The following is a 20549-nucleotide window of genomic DNA, read 5'->3' on the forward strand; positions in this document are numbered from 1 at the left end:
AAATCCGGAACTTTTGAATTGAAGGAGATGCACAAGAGTTGCACGTCCTAGTCATCTTTTGTTGGCCGGTGGAGAACAGAGGAAAATTCTCTTATACCTGTGCATTTGTTGTAATGTGCCTTAAGAATGCTCTGCTCTTGGTTTTCTTGGTTGGAGCTTTCTTCACTTTCCTCTCTGCCTCAAACTTCTAGAGCTCTTGTCTGACCACAGACCTTCCTCCTCCTCCTCCTGAGGAAAGGAAGGCCCTTTCAAGTAGAGCATGAAGTTGAGTTTAAAATACCATTCTAGCTTTATCTGCATTTGTTTTCACTTCTGTACTTATAATATTGGCAAGATGATTTAAGTACTACTTTGTTTCCCCCCACACCTTCTTTGAGTAGAATAAATAATACAATTATACAGAAGAGAATATGAGTGTGTTTCATTACTATAGTTTTATTTTTAATTGAAGCTTGTCTGTTAACTTAGAGTACATACACACAGAAGCCAGAATAAAAAAAAATGAACTTCATGGAGCACTTTATATGATCCCTGCTGAAAAAATGTGTGAAAGGCAATCACTTGTACTGTATCAGTGGATCTGTTTGGTTAGATGTCCCAGCCAGCTAATCACTTCCTGTGCAATCGTTCAGATGTACAAAAAGCTCTGTTTTTGACTGATATGTCTTTCTTGTCTGGTGATGTTTCTATACATAAGTACAAAGAGAAATTGAGTGAGGGGATAACAAGGAAAAAAGTGATTATTGTTTAGCTGAAGTTAATCGTACTAAAATATTTTGTGTTAATGAATATCTGAACAGCGCCATTTATAAATTAAAATAGGAAAAAATGGAGAAAGGTTTGTTAAATTTGTCGAAAGTGAACATTGATATCTTCTTTTGAAGGAAAGAAGTGATTATATGTAGAAAAAGATCTGAATATTTTAGAGTAAAGATGAAATTTCCTGTAATTCAGAGAAGGCTGATTCTGGGTGCAATAGTCTAAATGTTATGTGCTATCTGTGATGAAGGTTAAATTGGTCTTTACTTATACAGTGTTACTTCAGTGAGGAAAAAGACTATCCAAACTTTATTGCTAATTGACGTACTGCATCTTGGCATATGCTATTTAACAATCCACCTTTTCCTGACAACAATAAAATACTAAGCAATGGCTATAACCCCCCCTTCCCCACAGCTAACCTTACAAACATATACTGCTAAGAAAGAGCTTTTGATATAAATCATCAGTAATAACGCTACTTCAGCTGAAATAATGCTGATTGGATGTTTGAATTATGTGTTTTGTTGGGGAAAGAGTTGTAACTTTTTTTTGATCTGATTCTAACTGCTTTCTCTGTAAATACAGTATATTTTATTGTAGTTAATGAAGGTGAAGTGTTTTTCTTCTGTGATTGGGTTCTTGTATATCCTTAGTGTATTTTAATATAAACAAATTTATACAGAATGTCTTTGGTTTATATCAGACTCTCAGAATAATGTGTTGTGGATCAGTAAATCTGGTTTTGATTATTGTTTCAATTAAGTCTGTTGCATCTTGGCTTGTAAATGAAAGATACTTAGCCCACAATTGTCTGGACTATGATTTCTAAACTCTGCTGCTGATTTGGTCTGCTTAGTATTTGGATGAGAGACCACCAGAGGAAACGGATTGATAAGATGTACAGCGTCTGTCTACTGTTGATCACTGGTGTATAACGGACATCCTTATGGTTTGAGAATAGATTTTATCTGACAGACTGGCATAAATGAAGCTAATTGTCTCAGTGGATGTGTGTGCATGTTATGGGGGGGGGAAATCTGTTATGCTTGTCAGCAGTTTCCAAAGAGCTATGTAGAGGATGGGTAAAACACAGACTGCATTCAATTTGCCTGACAATAATTGAGTTATGTGGATGGAGAATTACACAAAAATTTACATTGTCACTTCCTTGCATTCCATTGTTTTGTAGTAGATAATAAAATTCTTCAAACTAATCTGAGTATTTTAGAGCAATTTCCTTTTGAAACAAATATAAAGGGGGTCTTATCTTTAGCTACTTGAAGAGCTTCAAATTAGATCCTAAATAAACACATTGTAATATTTGTTTTGTTCTGTCATTTGAAACAATAGGCTATTTTCTTTGCATATGATTTTTGCATTAAGCTGGGACATGCTGATCTTAGAATTTTTCTGCTAAAACAAGTTGCAATTTTACTTGGAAGCCCTTTTTTTTAAGGGGGGAATGATGTATTAGCTGTCAGATCGTGTGTTGTGTAGTATAATATCACTCTTTTTCCTAATTCTTGGTAAGCATGTTGTTGAAATTTGAATGAAATTGTTTTTATATGATGGCAGTAGATGCTTGATCAAGACTGGTAGCAATGTGAAATTAACATGTCCAAAAGGATTTAAGACTATCTCTCTACTTAAAGGAGAATTATCTGTCTGGTAGCTGAGATTTTGTCTGTTATTGCTGCTTCAGCTGTTCATCAGAGGAAAAGCTTTTCAGGTACCTATTTTCAGAAGGACAAATCTGATAATTCTTGTATCTGTATCCATATCCCACCAATCTATAAAAATAGTTTTCCTCTAAACGGAGATGTTGATCATTCTGAAAGGTAAAATGCTGCCTTGATTTTATTTGACAAGGTATTTTTGCTAGTAGAAGCAAAGAAGTGTCCTCTGAAAGCTTTTTCCAAACTCTAGTTGTGGTTGAGGTGTGAAAGACTTTATATCTAAATGACAGGATGTTTTTTGAGCCTGAAATATACTTAAGGCTTTCTTTCATGCTTAAAAACTTGAGAGAATGCATGCCAACTAAGGGGAAAGAAATCACTGTAAGAAGGCTCTATCTAAACACATGTGCAAGTATCAGGCCCCGATTCACCTGTTTATTGAAGGGGAATGTGTTGTCTTTTCTGCTCCCAGTCAACTTCTAGACCTAGAATATCCAGCTCGGAGAGAGAGCCACAGGGCAAAGCTAGGTTGCCCATCTTCTAGCACCCTATCAAAACCAAACCTGGGTAAGCTGGTGAAGTCCCTGCTGTGAGAGAAAGTCACCAACCCTTCTCAGGATCAAAAGAAACCACTTCAATGGTAAGTGACAAGAACCCTAGAATTACTTCTGGGATAACTGTTACGGGTGAAACTTCTTCCTGAAGTCATACAGTAGCTTGTATTGGCACTGAAAGATAGTAAATTTACTCTCCTAAGAGTATTTGTCTTCATCAAAATTCAGGGCTCCTTATAGGACAATGAAGGCTCAGTTTTACTTTCATAAAAGCAGATTTGAAACTGAAAGTTCCTTGTATGTACCTAAAGAAAAGCTTCTACCTTGTGCAGCTGGATGATGATTGCAGTACAAATCTAAGCAGGAAAAGCAAGCAGTCTCCCAAACTCACTGGCAGTTTTCTCCGTTTAAATCTTACTGCTGGCTTAGTCTCGGATTCAAGTAGTGAAAATATTTGTTTATTAAGTGGTGAATAAACTCTTGTTGAGGTGTAGTCTAACCAGAAGAATTTACTTCTAGTAACATTCTTTAATGCCAGGAGTTATGTAAATAAAAATGCCTTTTTTCCTTTTATATTTAGAGATATTGAAGAGAAATAGTATTTCTAGCCAAACACCTTATAAAACCAAAATAAAAAACAATTGAATCTGCCTTTACTTAAGCAGAAACTTAAGCTGCATTTTTAAAGTACTTGATAATTGAAGAAATCTCTAATCTTGTTCTCATAACCACAAACAAAGAATATATTAAAAATAAGTAAAAAAATGCTGGAGATCTCTTTTTAGAGATCTGTAGTTGCTGCAAGTTTTGATTATTTGGAATGTTATTAAAACTGTTGATGAAAATTTTCATCTCGTTCAAATCTATTGCTTCACAAAAATCTGTACTATAAAACATGAAAAATTCAAGATTTTAACCTGTAAAAGTACTTTTATCTGTTAGTTTAAAAAAGGGGGGGAGCTGCAAATATACTATGAATAGAACAAGCTGTTCTCCAAATTTCTGTATATGAGTATTTTTAGGCCCTTGATAAGCACTGAGATGACAAAATTCTTCTTAGCTCCCTGTTGCTGTCCACCTTTCTTAGAATTCACTGCAGAATTGATATAAATTATTCCTTCAATACAATTCTTTGTTTTGTCATCAAAACTTAGATACAGTACATAATGAAGTTTTGAAAATAGTTCTCAAGGGAGAAGGAGGTCATAAGAACTTTTGAGAACTAATGTTTAGATTTCTTCAGAAATAGTAATTTTTTTGGTCCATCTCAATGAAACTGAGATGATTTGTAAACAAGAGCACTGAGGTCACTTGATAGGACCAAGACAATTTATTCCACCTGAGAATAACACATACAAATGAAGCTGAAATACAGTTTTCTTATTTACTTTCCTGCTGTACTGACTAGAAACTGAAAAAGTGTTCTAGACAGAATTACTGCATCACTGGCTATATTTCTAATACTGATAAATTTCTCCTGTTGTTATTGGATGTAAGTGATTTAAATTGTTATTGTAGATTAACAGCTATTTTGTTTTCAAAGACTTAATATTGCTCTATTTATTCTAATGTTAATAGTATACATGTACAAGATCTCAAATAACAATAGTATCATAGAATCAGTAGGGTTGGAAGGCACCTCTGGAGATCATCTAGTCCAACCTCCCCGCTCAACCAGGGTCACCTAGAGCATGTTAGACAGGGTTGCATCCAGGCAGGCCTTGAAGATCTCCAGAGAAGGAGACTCCACAGCCTCTCTGGGCAACCTGTGCCAGGGCTCCGTCACTCTCCCAGTGAAGAAATTCCACCTCACGGTCAGGCGGAACTTCCTGTGCTTCAATTTCTGCCCATTGCCTCTTGTCCTGTCACACGGGACAACTGAAAAGAGTTTGTCCCTGTCCCCTTGATACCCTCCCTATTAATAAAAATGTGTATAGTGTTTCAGTGAAAGCTGCAAATATTGCACAAACACATTTACTGTATGAACAAAAACCATCTTGAGTTTGAATAAAGGGTTTAAACAAGGCAGGGAATGAACAATGCAAAAAAAAAAAAAAAAAAAAAAAGAAAGGAAAAAAAAAACACTGAGAGGACTTGCCATCTATTATTCTACCTGGAAAAGAATTGTCTTTAGTCTTGCAAATTGTTGTCCAGTATTAGCAGATGTTGCTTTAAAGTTTCTTAGCTAGTTATTTGATCTTAAATAGGCATTTCTTATAGGATATAACATAGGAAATATTTACTGAGAAACAAATGGGAAAACCTTTTCCTGCATTATGCAATGTGTAAAACGCCCCTTTAAATCTGATTAATAGTCATTCAAAACTGTGTTTTGCATTTGAGTAAAATGCTAAAAGTTAATGAGTCGTGGAAGCTGGAAAATACTTCATTAGTCTGTTTCACACTTTGTTATCTCGCAGAAGGCCATATGAGAATTGACATTTATTGGTGGTTTTTAAAGATAAGTTTTGTATCAGCTTTAAAACTGAAAAATATATCAGATTATTTGGAAGGCTCTTGAATTATTTCAGTAAATTCATGCTTAAGCAGAGGCTTTAGGAATACTTGGAGTAAGTTTACTGATTTATGAACTCATTGTGTTTGAAACTCAGTATTTGTTTCTTTTCTTGGAGCTAGAATTTCCTAGGTTGTTTTTTCGTTTGTACCTTTTCAGTCTGCATCTGAAAATAAACACAGTAAATATATTATTTATTGCATTATTTTTAGCCTCTGTAACTATATTTTGAAAAGATGAGCCAGTTGGTGAAAGGTGTAAGAATCTTCTAAATCAGTCTACCGAAACTGATTTATACCCGTTCCTTCCACTGTTTGAAGGGGTTCTTTCTGCTGGCTCCAGCTTGTGGAACGTTAGAGGGGAATTCCTTGGAGCAGCTTGACAGCACTGAGATTCTGCCCTTCTGGAGGGGCTGTGGATGATGGGAAACAAGTGTACTAAGTTCACACTGAAAGTTTTCTGTAAGGGGTGTGAACAGCAAGATCAGATATGAGTATGATCTGTAAATATAATGATATGTGGAAATGTAGTGTTAGATGGTATCTTGGAATGAGTATAGCAGTTAGAGGTGTAAAACATCACTGAAGTGATACTTAATCTGAGAACAATTTTTTCCTGTTAGCAGAGGGCAGATGCAAGAAGGTCCTCCTTAGGATTGCGTTTTAAGCATTTTGGAACGTGTTTTATTGATTTCATTAAATCTGTGAATATTGAAAGTCTTTTTCTCCAAAATTACTTGATTTCTGCTCATCCCCTCAATTATTATTATTATTATTATTTTAAGAATTAAGTATGTATACTACCATTGCAGGGGGAGCAGGGAAGGGAAAGTGGAAGAAAAAAAGACTGGCAGTTCATGATGATTTCATCTGTTCTCATCTTCAAGAAACATCAGGATTATTAATATCCTACATGGAAGAAAGTGTATAGATAGGAAACTTTAGACCAAAAGGCATGCTGTAGACCTTCCAGAGCTGGAAGTAATGGGTAAATTCAGCAAGGATTCAGTGTATGTTATGGCAGGACTAAGCAATCAATCTACTTGAAAGAAACTGATAGAGTAGATTATTGTACTATACTATTCTGTTTTTTAGTAATATCATGTTATCACACATAGATTGGTGGATATGGATACAAGAGCAATAAACTTTAACCTCTTAATTCTTTGCTATAAATATTTGTTTGAATAGACATTTTATTGCAATAATAATGTTTCACTATAATACCTATAGAGAATCTTACTGAGAAGAATGGGGGCAGTAGTAATTGACTTCTTTGCTTTTTTTTTTTTTTAAGTTGCTGTGCTGAGAACAAAAACAGATTTTAATTCTGCAGATGCTTTTTGATGTTTATCTGGAAGAAAAGCATTGTGGCTATGTTGAACCTGTACACTTGTAATACTGAGAGGATTAAAAATTGCCTTTGAGGGACAGTTCACTGAAATGCAAGAGGAAAAAAGGCAGGATGAGATCAAATAAGTTTTTTTTTTTTTTTTATACCTGAAACTTCTTGGTTATCTTGGGCCACTGCTAAGCATGGTCTGTGTGTAGTTAGCCTATGGCAAGTGTTTATTTAAACATCGCCCTTCTTGTTGCGGTGTTATTTATAATGGGAACTTTTTATTTCCCTTCTGTTGGCTGCTGTACCACTGTCATAATCAAAATACCAGATTCAACTGAACAACCTAACGTGACTCCAATTTATCCATATTAGTCCAGTACCTTTTTTTGTTTAACAGATGAAATAACATGAATTTTCTGATTTACCTCTGTAAATACTTGCAAGGTCACCCTATCAGTTTCATAAAAGTCAACAAAAGATAAACAGTGCTTGGTGTTTCTTCATTCAGATCTTTTTCTTAGTTCTATTTCAAGTTACTAATCAAGTGAAATGTACCTCATCTCAATAGATAGCTTGTGTGTCTGTCTATATTGCATATTCCAACAATAAACCAATCTTTTTCAGCAGTCATTAGTCTAATTAAAGGTAGCTTAGTGTTACAGATTCAACACTGAATTTCCTTCTCTGTTCTGATGTACTGAAGGCACTGGGAATAAAATAAATCAGTATCTTGGGTGCAGTAGTGATTAGAGCTGAAAGAATTTGGGCTTGACTGGGTTAAATTCCATCATAAAACTGTGATTGATTCTACTTCCATAGTGTAAGACTAGAAAGCTTATGATGTTTTGGAAGGTATTAAAATGATTTAATCCTTATTTGCAGAATTTTAGTGTTTTAAATTTAATGTCATTCCCTGATAAAATGGTAGAGACTCTCCTTTTCCAAGTTATGTTTTAGTGCAGTTGTGTTTAGTATAGCTTGTTTTGAAAACTGTATGAGCATGGTAGTGACACATTCTTTAAATTCCCTTTTGGTCTCTGGTGGGAGGTTGCCACAAAATACTAGATTATATAAATATAACAACGTGCTACATGCATTTATCAATTATTTATAACTTTCAAGGGTTCACATCGTGCTTTGAAAGCAGTATCAACTGAAAATTCAGTGGAGGAAGAAATAGTTCTGTTGCTGCAGTGACTAGGTTTACATTATTACGTGGTGGTGGAGAGAAGGTACAGTTCACTGTTGTACAGCTAGACTAAGTTTGAAAAGTCGATAATATTCTATTAAGTCCTATGAATGCCCTTATTTCTGGTATTCTTGTCATTGTTTATGTCGTAACACAATACAGTTAGTTCTGTGGCAGTACAAATGAAGAGGTTTGGCTTCTGACCTCATGCATTGATGTGACTGGACACCATTACAACCTTTTTCTTCCTGTTTTTTCTGCTTATTTATATTTGGCTTCCTGAGTGTATACCCCAAACCAGTATGTCTGGCAATTCAAGAACTTCATGTTCTAAATGGGCGGCCAGTGTATGCAGGTAGACCACCTGGGTATTACTGTTGAACAGCCAGGTGGAGTGAATATACCCCCTGATTTCTCAGCTGACTTTAACCAAAGAAGAGTTTACAAGAACTGCAGGTACCTGTAGTCTAGACTGTATTAGTCTGTTGCAAGAAACTAATCTTTAAGGAAACTCTTACTTCTGACAAACAGATGAAGATGTATTTGAAGCATAGGGACTAACAAATGCCTAGCCAGTTTGGTCATAAGCCTCCTAGTCATGTGAGTCATGGTCCAACTAGGCTTTATGGTGCCTATATGCGGAGTCAGTCTCCTTGATCTTTCTGATTTTTAGATGTGCGATAGGAAACTGCTTGTGTGTCTTTGTTTCCACTTAATGCCCTTCTAGCTGTGTACTGTAGTTAAATGAGAAATGCTCTTCAGCCTTTTTTAAAATCTGTACATCTTCTTTTGCGTCTGCTACTTGTATATAGCATGTTTTGTGTCTGGGGATGTTTTTTAGGTTATTTTGTCTTAGTTCTTTTTGTTTCCTTGGAGAATTTGGGGTTCCTTTTTGTTTTAAGAAGATAATGGCCAGTGGCTTCACAGGCATTAGGGTAGCTGTTTGGAAGTCTCTAAAAGCTAGCAAGATTACTACTAGATGAGCATTTTGAGAAAATCTCCAAAAAGTCATGAAATTGCAAAGTTAGGCAGGCTGTTTTCACTTCTCTAAGAACAAATTACTGCAAGCATCTATTTCAAGACTTAAAACTGCATTTTTAGGAAAGTACCATGTTCCTCCCTCCTAACCCGTTTTTTCTTTCCCTTTTGAAGCTCACAAAGGGACTTCTCAATCTTTCAAGTTAAGTCAGTGTGATGATGCTTGACTTAAATTGTAGGCAAATTGAAATTAAAGCTATAGCATGAACTGCCTGATTGCTGCTCTTAGTATTTTGAAAATGCATAATACTCTCCCATGAGCCTCTGAAGTGAGATAGCTTCTTCAGCAAAATAATGAATGCCTTTGATTTTCTTTTCTTCCCAATGTTTAACCTTCCCCTAATGTATATCTAGGTCTCTGTTTGTCACTATTCAGCTTTCTGTTCATCTGATACCGATTCAACTACAGTTGAGGCTTGCTGTCTAGTTGTGTACATCAAGAAAGTCATTCCTTACCCTTTGCCCTCTGTTTTCTTTCTAATTACCAATATTGTTTGTAGCCTGTGGTTTTTCTGTTGGATTTAGATGAGGAACAATGGTATACATTGTTGGGCACATTCAGCCTGAGAGAGCTGCAATAGTTGGTAAAGGATTCTGAGGTCTGTCCATGACTGTCCAAAGAAGAGAGCATTGCAATATTTTCAAGATTGAGCATCCCTTAGAAGTAAAATGCACTGAATTCTTAGGCAAAACTTAGTAAGAATTCTAATCTGAATCTTCTGATAAGAATTCTAAAATTCTTAATAGGATTTGAATTTATATAATTTGTAATAGAATTCTCATTTATTACTGGTGATGTTGTAGATCAGAAGTTATGTGCAATATCAAGAAGTAGCAAAAGCTGCCAAGCTTTACTATAATTGAAGCAGCATTGGTTTGAATGTCATCAGATATCATACTGGGATCTGCTATTGCTAGCCAGGTCAAAATAATTTGCTTTCCAAAGATGGACAGTTGTAAAGTTTATAAAATGGCTGCATGCATTTGTGTAGTATTTGTGTGTGAGGGGAATAATTGCTTTTATGTTAAATTTGAGATGCAGTGGAATTTTAATACTACCACATGAGGCTTATTAGCTGTTTTCTGGACCTACAAGATGTTAGGCTTTATTTCAGTGTGTGGGGGGTGTATTTTTTTTCTGAAAAAAATACTGCTTTCCTTTCTGTAAGCGACTATGGTAAACCTTGTAGTCTCTCTTCTTCATTTTAAAGTAGGTAGAGAACATGTAAAATTTGAAGAAGAAAGTTTATAATATGTAAATTAGTGTCATGGTATGAGCAGTCAAATGCTGCAGTGATTCAAAAATTGTCAGAAAATTATCACTGTAACGGGGAATATATGCGGCTTTGACAAGGAAGTTCTGTCCTGTGCATACTTCTCTTTGGTATGTTGTGCAGTGGTCCTTATAATCTTTACAACTTCTGTTGTAAACTTGAGTCCACTTACAAGCAGTTACATAACTTCAGTCTGCAGATGAAAATCAAAGATGTGCTTTTCCTTGTTCTGTGTGTAGCCAGAAAATGAAAACTTATTCCAATGATTTTTTTTTTTTGGGGGGGGGGGTGAGTGGGGGAGAGAATTGGTCTGAATATGGAAAATGTGGAGGTGGAGGGAAGTGAATCTTAAGAGCCTAATTCAGTCAGTTATTAGGAATTGAATTGTTTGAACATTTGAGTGATACCCAGGTTCTTGAATAAACATTGATTAAATATATTATTTTAAAGGGACTCTTACGGCTTGTAAGGTTGTTTAGACAAGTCTATTTGCCTGCATTTAGGAAGTCTAAGGATATTTTGAGTCCATTTTTGTTTAGATATAACTGCTGAAGATTTTTTTTTTTTTTTTTTTGTGGTGGTACTTAATGTGGTGGAAGCAATAGATTATTTTCTAGATAGTATTACCATGTAATGCAGGTTTTTAAAGTGTGTATGCTAACACTTCTGTCTTTTCCTAAATATGAGGATTATTTTTCTGTCTTCATCTGGATTGGCTTTTCTTTAAAATCTTGTTTTGAAATGTCCCCTCTCTTTTTTTTTTCTTCCCCTTAGATTTGAGTTCTGTGAACCTGCCTTTGTGGTTGGTAATTGTTTGGAAATAGCCTCAGACAGTCATCAGTATGACCGGATTTACTGTGGAGCTGGAGTCCAGAAAGACCATGAAAACTACATGAAAATTTTATTGAAAGTTGGAGGCATTTTAGTAATGCCTATAGAAGATCAGGTGACTTAGTGATAATTTCCTGTTGCTGTCTTTTAGTATAATTATATAATTTAGGAATGCTTTTCAATATGTATTTGACTAAGTTAATGTTTGACTAATAACATCTTGGATCAATGTATTACTGCAGCTGTGTAGATATTAGGGTTTTTTAATGAAGTCTTGTACTCTTTTTTTTTTTTCCCACCTTAAACCTGTAGAAAAGCATGAATTTCTTCATTCTGTCAAAGTCTGTAGCAAACCTGGTATTTCATCCCAGTCCCAAAACTACTTTGAAATTCTTCCCTGAACACACATACATTTTTACTGTCAGTACTTTGAAACAAAAAAAAGCCTTCTTAAATCGCATTTGGAGAAATCCGAAATAGCTGTGCTTAGTGGGAAATGGTATGGAGAAGATCAAAAGAAAAAAAGAAGATGATGACTTACTTTAAGCAACTTTCAGTGTTGCTGTCGTATATTAGGTTTAACATTTTCCAGATAGGAGTATTCTAATATACTTTGCACTTCTATCACTTTTCATCCATAGATCTCAAAAGGCTTTACAAAGGTAAGTATTATTCTCCTTGTTTTGCTGGTAAGGAAACTGAGAAAGAAAGGCTATGTTATTTAAGTTGATATCCTTTTAAATCTAAATACCAAAATATTTTACTGAAATACTTTATGATAAAAAAAAATATATTGTTCAGAAGTAATTGCCATTTATATCTACTTTCTTTTGAACATAACCTGCATCATTCATTTACATTCAATTACTTCAGTAATTCCTGAAAACAAAAACATTTAACTAAGATATTGTTTGAAACTGATGGAATTCAACTTAAAAGAAGCCAAGATTTGAAAACAAAATTAACTCTTAAGAATATTTCTGCCATATGTGCACATGATTATGGTGCTGGACCATGTAGAGTAGGGGGAGACTGAAAGAGCTGGGTTTGTTTAGTATGGAAAGAAATAGGCGAAGGGAAGATCTAATTACTAACTTTACTATCTAAAGGGATGGACAAATTACTGAGTAGACAGGAGTCAAATTCTCCTTGCAGATGCACAGCAAAAGGAAAAGAAGGTGGTTACAGATGGCACCAAGGGACATTCTGTCTGATTACAAAGAAACAATTTTTCACTGTGAGAGTGGCTGAATATTAGAACAGGTTGTGGAATCTCCATTCATGGAAATCTTCAAAACTTAATTTGACAAAGCCTCTGAGTCACCTGATTTGACTCTGAAGTTAACTGTATTTGAGACGAGATTGAGCTATGGAGGTTGATTCCAACCTGAAATACTCTATAAACTGTGTAAATTTTGAAGAATTGCCTCGGTCATTCATTTTCTACTTGTGTCTTTGCCCAACGTCAAAGTAAGTCCTGTTAATTACTCTAGCGACCAAATAATATTTCAAGGAATATACGATTCCCTTCTGCCTATAAATTAGACTTTATAAATTATTTTAAAGCGTACTGAAATAACAATGTATTTAAACACTAATCTGAATAGTACTGAGTGTAATAAAACTTTAATCACTTTTTTCCAGCTAACACAAATCCTGAGAACAGGACAGAACACGTGGGAAAGTAAAAATATCCTTGCTGTTTCATTTGCTCCACTAGTGCAACCAAACAGAAACGACAGTGGCAAACATGACACTGTGGGACTGCGTAAGTGTCACTTGTGGTGTCTCCCTTTGTGACAGGTTTTATCATGTCTGCTAGTGTTTTCCTGGAAGTGGAGAGGCTATGCTGTACAGACATGTAACATGATAGAACAGGAGCGTACAGTTTAGAAAAGCAGTAGCTGACTGTTCATGTGCTTCTGGCTCCTGTTTTGTATTGCTGTACAATTAATAGCTTGAATTAAAATAATGTCTTGTTTTCAGCTTCTCTTTCCAGACTTCTTTCCCTTGAGATTCAACTTCCTTCTAACGAGGCACAGGAAATTAGTTCAGCCAATAGCAGGTGTGTCAGGAGTGCCTACTTTCTGATTGTCTCCTAGAGAAAAATATTTCTTCTTTTCCTCCTGAAATGGAAGGAGCAAATCAAAACTGCAACTGTAATACTGCAGCGTGTTAACAGCTGAGCATGCTTATCTCTGCAACTGATAGTGATGCTTAGCTGTTTTGGAGTTTGCTTTGTAGCTGTAGTAGTCTGAGCTGGGTTAGTAAAGGGTAGAATGTCTCTGAAAAGGCATCTATTGCCAAAATGATCAGGAAAAATCAAAGGAAGGACCAAAGATGAAGTGGTCTGCCTGGACAGCTAGAGTTAGGAGTAGAATAGTATACAGGGCTTTAGTAGCATCTATACTAGATGCTAGCTTTTTTTTCTTCTTTTATTTCTGCTTTAGTATGCAACTTGATGGGAACAAATCCTCTTTGTGTTTTTTCTTACATGTGCACTTCTGAAATACAGAATAGGTATTAAACATTTCAAGAGTCCAGAAAGTCATATCAGATTGCATAGCATGTAACTGGATCTTGGTGATCTGGTTATTAACTTTGAGCTCATGAAGGATCATTACTTTATTGTAGTTCCATTTGGTGTTTTGTTTAAAGTGTAGATGATAAGTGTAGATGATCCTTTCTCTTACATAATCAGTTATTTGCAGAAATAATTCATTTTTGTAGCTTTAACACTTGCTTTTTTGAGACTTCAGAAACTATTTTCTTAAATGATTTTTTTTAAAAAAACAAATTTTTCTTCTATTCCTTGTTGTAGACTTATTCCATAATAGAGGATGTATTGTGGCTAACAGTGAAATATGGAGGTGGCTTATCAAGCTGTATAGAATCATAGTAAGAATAGACATTCAGTTTAATTCTGTAGAAGATACAGATGGATTTTCAAGCATTCTGTTACCAGTCTTGAATTTTCATCGTGCAGATGAAACCAGTGCAAACTAGTAACATTCAGAACTGAATTCTAGTACAATAAAGCTGTGTCGTATGTATAACTTAATAATTTAAAACCAGCTCTTCAGTGAGAAGGGGCTCAGGTAAGTAGCACACAAAAGTACTTCAAAGTTATTGCTATTAAAAAAAAATCTTCAAGCAACTGAAGCTGCACTGTAAAATGAAATCAGTAAGATACACTGCTTTTCAGTGCTTGGATTGACTTAGCTTTTCTGTGAATTTAAATAAATTGATCTTGATGTCAAAAAACTAGCCCTAGCCAATTTCTCTTTCAGAATACAATCCACAACTTTGTAAAGCATCTTAAATGTCCAAAGTAGGAGGGTAACATTTTCTAGACTATTAAATTTAAGCCAGAAATTACAGATGTCGTTCATTGTTCATGTAAGCTTGGAGTCTGCATCTTTCCATGGACAATGTTAAGGGCTGATTACATATATGTCAGAAGCCATTCAGTGTAGTATACTTACATGTAACACTTAACTAATGTATGTAGGGCTTAAAATATCTGTGAGACAGTCATTCTGAAAGTATTCTTTTTTTTTCCTCATGGAAGGCTGTAGAAGTGTTGCTAAAGGACCATTTTACAGAGACACTGTTTACTACTGCTAGTAAACAGGAAAAAATGCTTAATTGTTTTTTGACTATTTATGAGTATTTGAAGGAACTAGAGCAGATTGATAGTAAAATGCATCCAAATTTTCATGTTATATAAATAGTTTAATAGTGGATATTCAACTCCTGATTGGTTATACCTGTTTGGCATCTGGCAAGCAAAGGCAAGCTTTGTGGGCATACTAGAAGCCATGTAATAAAGGTCAGGCAGCACTAGCACTGATAAAGTAAATATTCTGCATTGCAGCAGGGCTTACATTTAGCAGTATGCTAATAGGATAGCTTAAAACATGAGAAATAAACTTGCATTAATTCATAAGGTACTGTGTATACTAAAAATTCTGTCTGATTGTTACCTCAATACATCCTGATTTGCTGATAAATCACAATGATAGATTTTAATAGAGTCTAAATTTAATTTTAATGTCATCTGTCTATCAAAAAGGATAAAAGATGCAGCTTCCTAGATTCTAAGTTTTGTCAGACTTTTTGAAGTTTGTTTAGTCTCAAAGGTAATTAGATAATAATTCTCAAACATCAAGTAATTTTGAGATCAGTGATCAAAAATGAAAATGAATTATTTCTTGCTCATTTCTTACCATACCGATGACTTATGAAGGCTTGCTAGCAATATGGTTAATCCTACCCACCTTGTCAACTAATGAGTGACAATAACATAAGCAGGTGGTGACAGTTATTGAGGTAGCTTTCCAGGAATTTTCATGCTTTCAGTTTTTGTAGTTCTTTATAGGCACCTCTGACTCTTCATGTGATCTTCCTCTTACTACAATAGTCTTTCTTCCAATTTAGGATAATGTTAATATATTGTCTCAACCTATATACTTACTGGAGTGGAGGAGGAGGGGCAGTGAGTTCTTGATTTTAATCACTTTGTAACCAACAGTTGCAAAATAGTCACTGCTCTTGAATACACTTTCCTGTTGTTTAGGACATGTGTCCAGAACTCCATTTCCACCCTTTCTGGTGAGAAGAGATAGCTTTCAGCTTTCCTGTCTGTAATACTAATCATTTATTAATAAGTAGCTAAGTAATACTAATAAATAACTATCAAAGATTTATATATACATATATTGTATCTGAAGACTTTTAAAAGCTCATTTTCTTTGTTACATGCCTGGGATGCTGAACAGAAATACAGGAGCATTGGGTTTTGACTTGCGTAGTATCAGTTGTTTAGTGCTTCCTAGTTTTAGCTTATGATTCAGGATATGATTATAATCATACTACTGTACAACTTTCCTTAATTACATTCATATCTGAAGAACTGATGATTGATTATTTCTGATTAGAATTTGAAAACATTTTGTCTTGGAACCTTTTAAATGTTGAAATCAAATAGGATCAATCATAACTAACACTAAAAATAAAATCTCTAATCTCATACATGTTTAGCGTCAGCTGTTTTGTATTGTCTTACTGGTTAAGAAAGATGAGGTTGAACAGGATGCCTTGTTTCAAAGCTTTTTCCATCTTTTGGAAGAAATAATTTGTCTGTCTTCTGACTTCGATTGAAGTCCTTCTTAGTTCTCTGTATGGAATGAGTATCTGCCAGTTCGTTTACTTTAAACTTCTAAATGTCTTATGTTTGTGCTTGCATTTAGGATGATTGGCATAGACTCTGTGATTATGGCCTGTTTAGTATGATTTTGCAGAAGTGTTGAAAATGGTCAGGTAGGGTTTGTTTGTAACTTCTGAGTTGTCTTTGTAATAAACTTTTTTTTTCAGTTGGCATTAGCTGAAGTCAGGATTGCTAGAACTGGGATGTGTCCGTTATAAATATCCTTTGTCTTAAGTTTGAGTAGCTAGTATGCATGTGAAGTCAGTGTATGAAACAAAAGGTTTAGTTACAAATATATTGAATAGTTTTTAAGCTTAATGCAATATTGGAAGTGTATTCATCCAAATTATTTCTTCATTTCTTCACTGAATTCTCCTTTTGGTAGTCACCATTAATTTTGTTTTGTATAGGAATGAAAATGAGAATCAAGAGAACTGAATAGGTTGCAGGGTTGTCCCTCCCTCCGTCCCTCCCTCCCTCCCTTCCACTTTTGTTGTCTAGTACAGGTCATGCATTAGCCCCAAAACACTTAGTCATCGCCTTTCTTTCTTTCATTGGAATACATGTGGCTTTTTGCTTGTTTCTACTCTTTTTACACTGGACCTCGGCAGTTTTGATTCATTTTTTTTCTGCTGCAAAGTTAGGGATGACTTTACCTGCTTGGACAGCTGACAAGCTGGCATGGCTCTCGCCTAGCAGTTAGAGCTGTAAGAGAAAGGCACCTGTGCAGACCATTATTGCATAAAGGGCAAATTCTTTCCTATCTGCAGAATCTTAGAACAGTGCAGTACCAGAAGCGGGAAAGTCTCAAGACTTTCCAGATGTTCAAAAGTGACATTATTTGATATATGCTTTCTGAAATACTTCAGTAATCTTTCTATGCTTTCAACTTATTTCTTATCTGTTAAAATACCTTAATTTCTAGGACTCTGCATTTTCTGAAAAAGATCAATGATATTCCAGAAGTCATCGTCAGCTCAAATTTGAGTTCTCTAAGTGTGTCTGTTGAATAAGAAGTCTTTCAGTAGTGAATATACTACAAGGTTTTCTCAGGAACTCTCTATATTCACTTGTTTTATTTGCATATTGTACTGTGTGCTAAAATTTCAGTTGCTCTTAACCATTAGTCTTAATGTTTTGCAGCTAGATTTTTGTTAGAGGGAAATTTCACTTAGAAAGTAAATACAACTTACTCTCTTTCATTTCAGCTCCATGCGCTGTTAGGAATCTCCAGGACCTAGCTCGAATCTATATCAGACGCACCCTTAGAAACTTCATAAATGAGGAGATGAAAGCGAAGGGTATTGCTCAGAAGGCTCCTCCAAAACGAAAACGCAGGAGATGTCGTAGACGCAGGATTAACACCTATGTATTTGTTGGTAATCAACTCATTCCTCAACCTCTAGACAGTGAAGAAGATGAAAAGATGGAAGACGATAACAAAGAGGAAGAGGATAAAGATCACAGTGAGGCCTTGAAGCCAGAAGAGCCTCCTCGAAATCTGCTGAGAGAGAAAATTATGAGTCTACCATTACCTGAATCTTTAAAAGCATACTTGACCTATTACAGAGAGAAATAACTTGTTTTAAGTAGAAATAATGCCTACTGATAGTTCCTTTATTCTTGAAAATGTAGCATTTATTAAGAAATAGATGGACAAATTATTATTAGTCTTTCATCAAGACTGAAGTACAGTGATATATTGTTACTTATCTCTATCTTGTCTTTGCTACAAGGAAGACTTGCATTCAACAGTAGAATCCCTTTTTAAAAATCTATTTTTCTTTAAATTTTGAAAATGCTGTTTTAACTCTGATAGAAATATATATTCCATTATGCAGCACTAATCAATATTTTGCATGGTAAGTCTTTTTTGATCCCTAACAGGTTTGTATTGATAAAAGGGTGAGTGGAATTTTATATATGCTAAATAATTGTTAAACATACGCATCTAACTTTAGCAATTTGTCTGTATTTATTCTTAGGGGAACAGTTTAAACATTCAGACACTTATCTCCAGATGTTAGAATCGAACCCTTCTCAAAGTTTATTTTGCTATGGCTTTGTTGCAATCATTATTACTATGTTGGTGTAAGTGTATTCCAACAACACAAGTGCAATAACTGTATACAGACACTGAATGAGTTGGCTTTAATGAAACATGAAAATATAAGTTCTGACATGTCAGATGGCCCCGCTGTTCTGCATTTATGTTTTGCCAAAAGATCTCAAAAAAAGTAACAGGTTCTCTCAGATCCTTAAAGAAACATCATATTGAATATAAAATGAAGCAATGCTTACTTCAGCTCTGCTTATTTAACTCAGTTGTACACTTTCAGTATTTCTAACTAGAGGCACTTCCTCATTTGCAGGAAGCTTAGGACAGCGCATCTTGTTTATTTCTAAAGCTCACAGCATTGAGACACAACATTTGATAATAAGGATTGTAATTTAGATCTCAATCATCTATATTTACTGCTTTTAAGTAGAGGTAGAATTTAGATAACATTTAGTTTGTATTGCTTATTGGGATAGCTATAGTAATAGAAGTTAGGATTAATTCAGTTAATGCACTTTAAGTGGATTTTATACTTAACATGCATCTCCAAGAAGGTAGACTTGTGCTAGCCTGTATTTTGTTTCTGAACATGGCTCTTAGCACAGAAAATATTTATAAAATCATATGCATCTTTTGGAAACCTAAGAGTAGCGGTGCAACTGTGGGAACTTGCAAGAGTGCTGATTTAAATACTTTTATAGTTTTCCTCTCTGTTTGATAAAGTTACTTGCAGTTCTTTAGCTTTGTTTGCTTTTACCATCTTATTTCTTCATTCTCTATTATAACATAACCACGAGGGAAATGTTGTTTATTAAGAACTTAGCATGATGTGTATTAGAAGCCGTGATCATTGGTCATATCTACCTGTTGGACCCAGTGGAAAACATTCCCCTTGAAATATCCTGCGCAATACATTTATAATACTGATAATGTGACTTTTTCTAGTGTAATAATAAAGCAGGAAAGCAAAATAATCATATCTTTTTGCATCAGTTAAGTTTCTTAGTCTGGATATTCATAACCAGACAATATTCATGTTGTCTAACAGTCCAATACTTTAAAATGTGAGCATTTTGATGCATCTGAGAAGGAAGATAGTACATAATCCCATGATACTGACTCTTCAGTGTGCATTTCATGCTATAGTCATTGTTTTTAAGATGCATCATAGTAATGTTTAAATGGAGCTTCATAAAGGCCTGTTGTACCAGCATGTGGAGTTACTTTCCGCAATATATTTACAGTATAAGTAAACAAAACTATTTGAAATAAGTATTCTGACTTTATTTTAAAAGGAGGAAAAACTATTAGGAAAGTTTTCCAAAATAATGGTACTTATAAGTATATATACTTATTATAAGTAATTGTGATGTTTGAGCTCTAAGAACTGAACATAACCTTTTTTAATGGATTATTTTAGATGGAGTTTAAATGATCTGAAGTTTGAGATGTTTTGTGTCTCTCCTCCTTTCTTGGAATCTACATCCATAAGCTCAAGAATATGAGATTACTAAATATTACTTATACTTTAAGGACTTTATACAGGATGCTTTTGGAGAATAACTTTCTGCATTTTTTCACTCCTGTATACTTGGAAAAATGGACAATGGATGATTTGTCATAATTATTCAGTATGTATTTTTTTGAGTCACTAAAAGAGAATGTGTTTTCTTCTGTGTTTTATATGTGGATTTATTTTACACTCTTGAATTTATATTTACATAAATAAAAAGGTAGAAATGCAGAATGAATTAAAACTTAATTTTTGCCATCTCAGTTGATGATGGGGACATTGTTGCAATAAAATGGATTTTTGGTGGTTTCTGCTTGCTTTAATTTGTGTTTCCATATTAATATTTTCTCTCACTTGGAAATTCAGTTTTCAGTTTGTTCATAGTTAGTTCACTCGCTTCTTAATAAATGCTATTATTGAATCTCAGAAATAAAGACAAACAGTAATACAACCTCTTGCCCAATTTTGAACTGTGCAGAGACCTGAAAAGATGAAATATTATTCACAACACAGGGAAACTATTTTGAGCAGAGTACTACTTTTGAAATACTAATGTGAAGTATTAGTTTCTTCTGCAGAGCCTGGTCC

The 20549-nt window shown here is 34.6% G+C and overlaps 1 protein-coding gene across 8 annotated transcripts in view; it reads left to right on the forward strand.

Annotated features, from left to right (window-relative positions):
- PCMTD1 (protein-L-isoaspartate (D-aspartate) O-methyltransferase domain containing 1) overlaps positions 1–20272 on the forward strand; it is a 49810-nt gene extending 29538 nt beyond the window's left edge. For all 8 annotated transcript variants that reach the window (XM_062570373.1, XM_062570374.1, XM_062570368.1 and 5 more), the window contains 3 exons: positions 11124–11295; positions 12825–12948; positions 17598–20272. In XM_062570373.1, coding sequence (XP_062426357.1) covers positions 11242–11295; positions 12825–12948; positions 17598–17968 — 549 coding nt within the window. In that variant the 5' untranslated portion in view covers positions 11124–11241 and the 3' untranslated portion in view covers positions 17969–20272. The remainder of the gene's footprint in view (positions 1–11123; positions 11296–12824; positions 12949–17597) is intronic.
- The last annotated feature ends 277 nt before the right edge of the window (positions 20273–20549 follow it).

This window comes from Rhea pennata, chromosome 2 (assembly GCF_028389875.1).
Source record: "Rhea pennata isolate bPtePen1 chromosome 2, bPtePen1.pri, whole genome shotgun sequence".
NCBI lineage: Eukaryota > Metazoa > Chordata > Aves > Rheiformes > Rheidae > Rhea > Rhea pennata.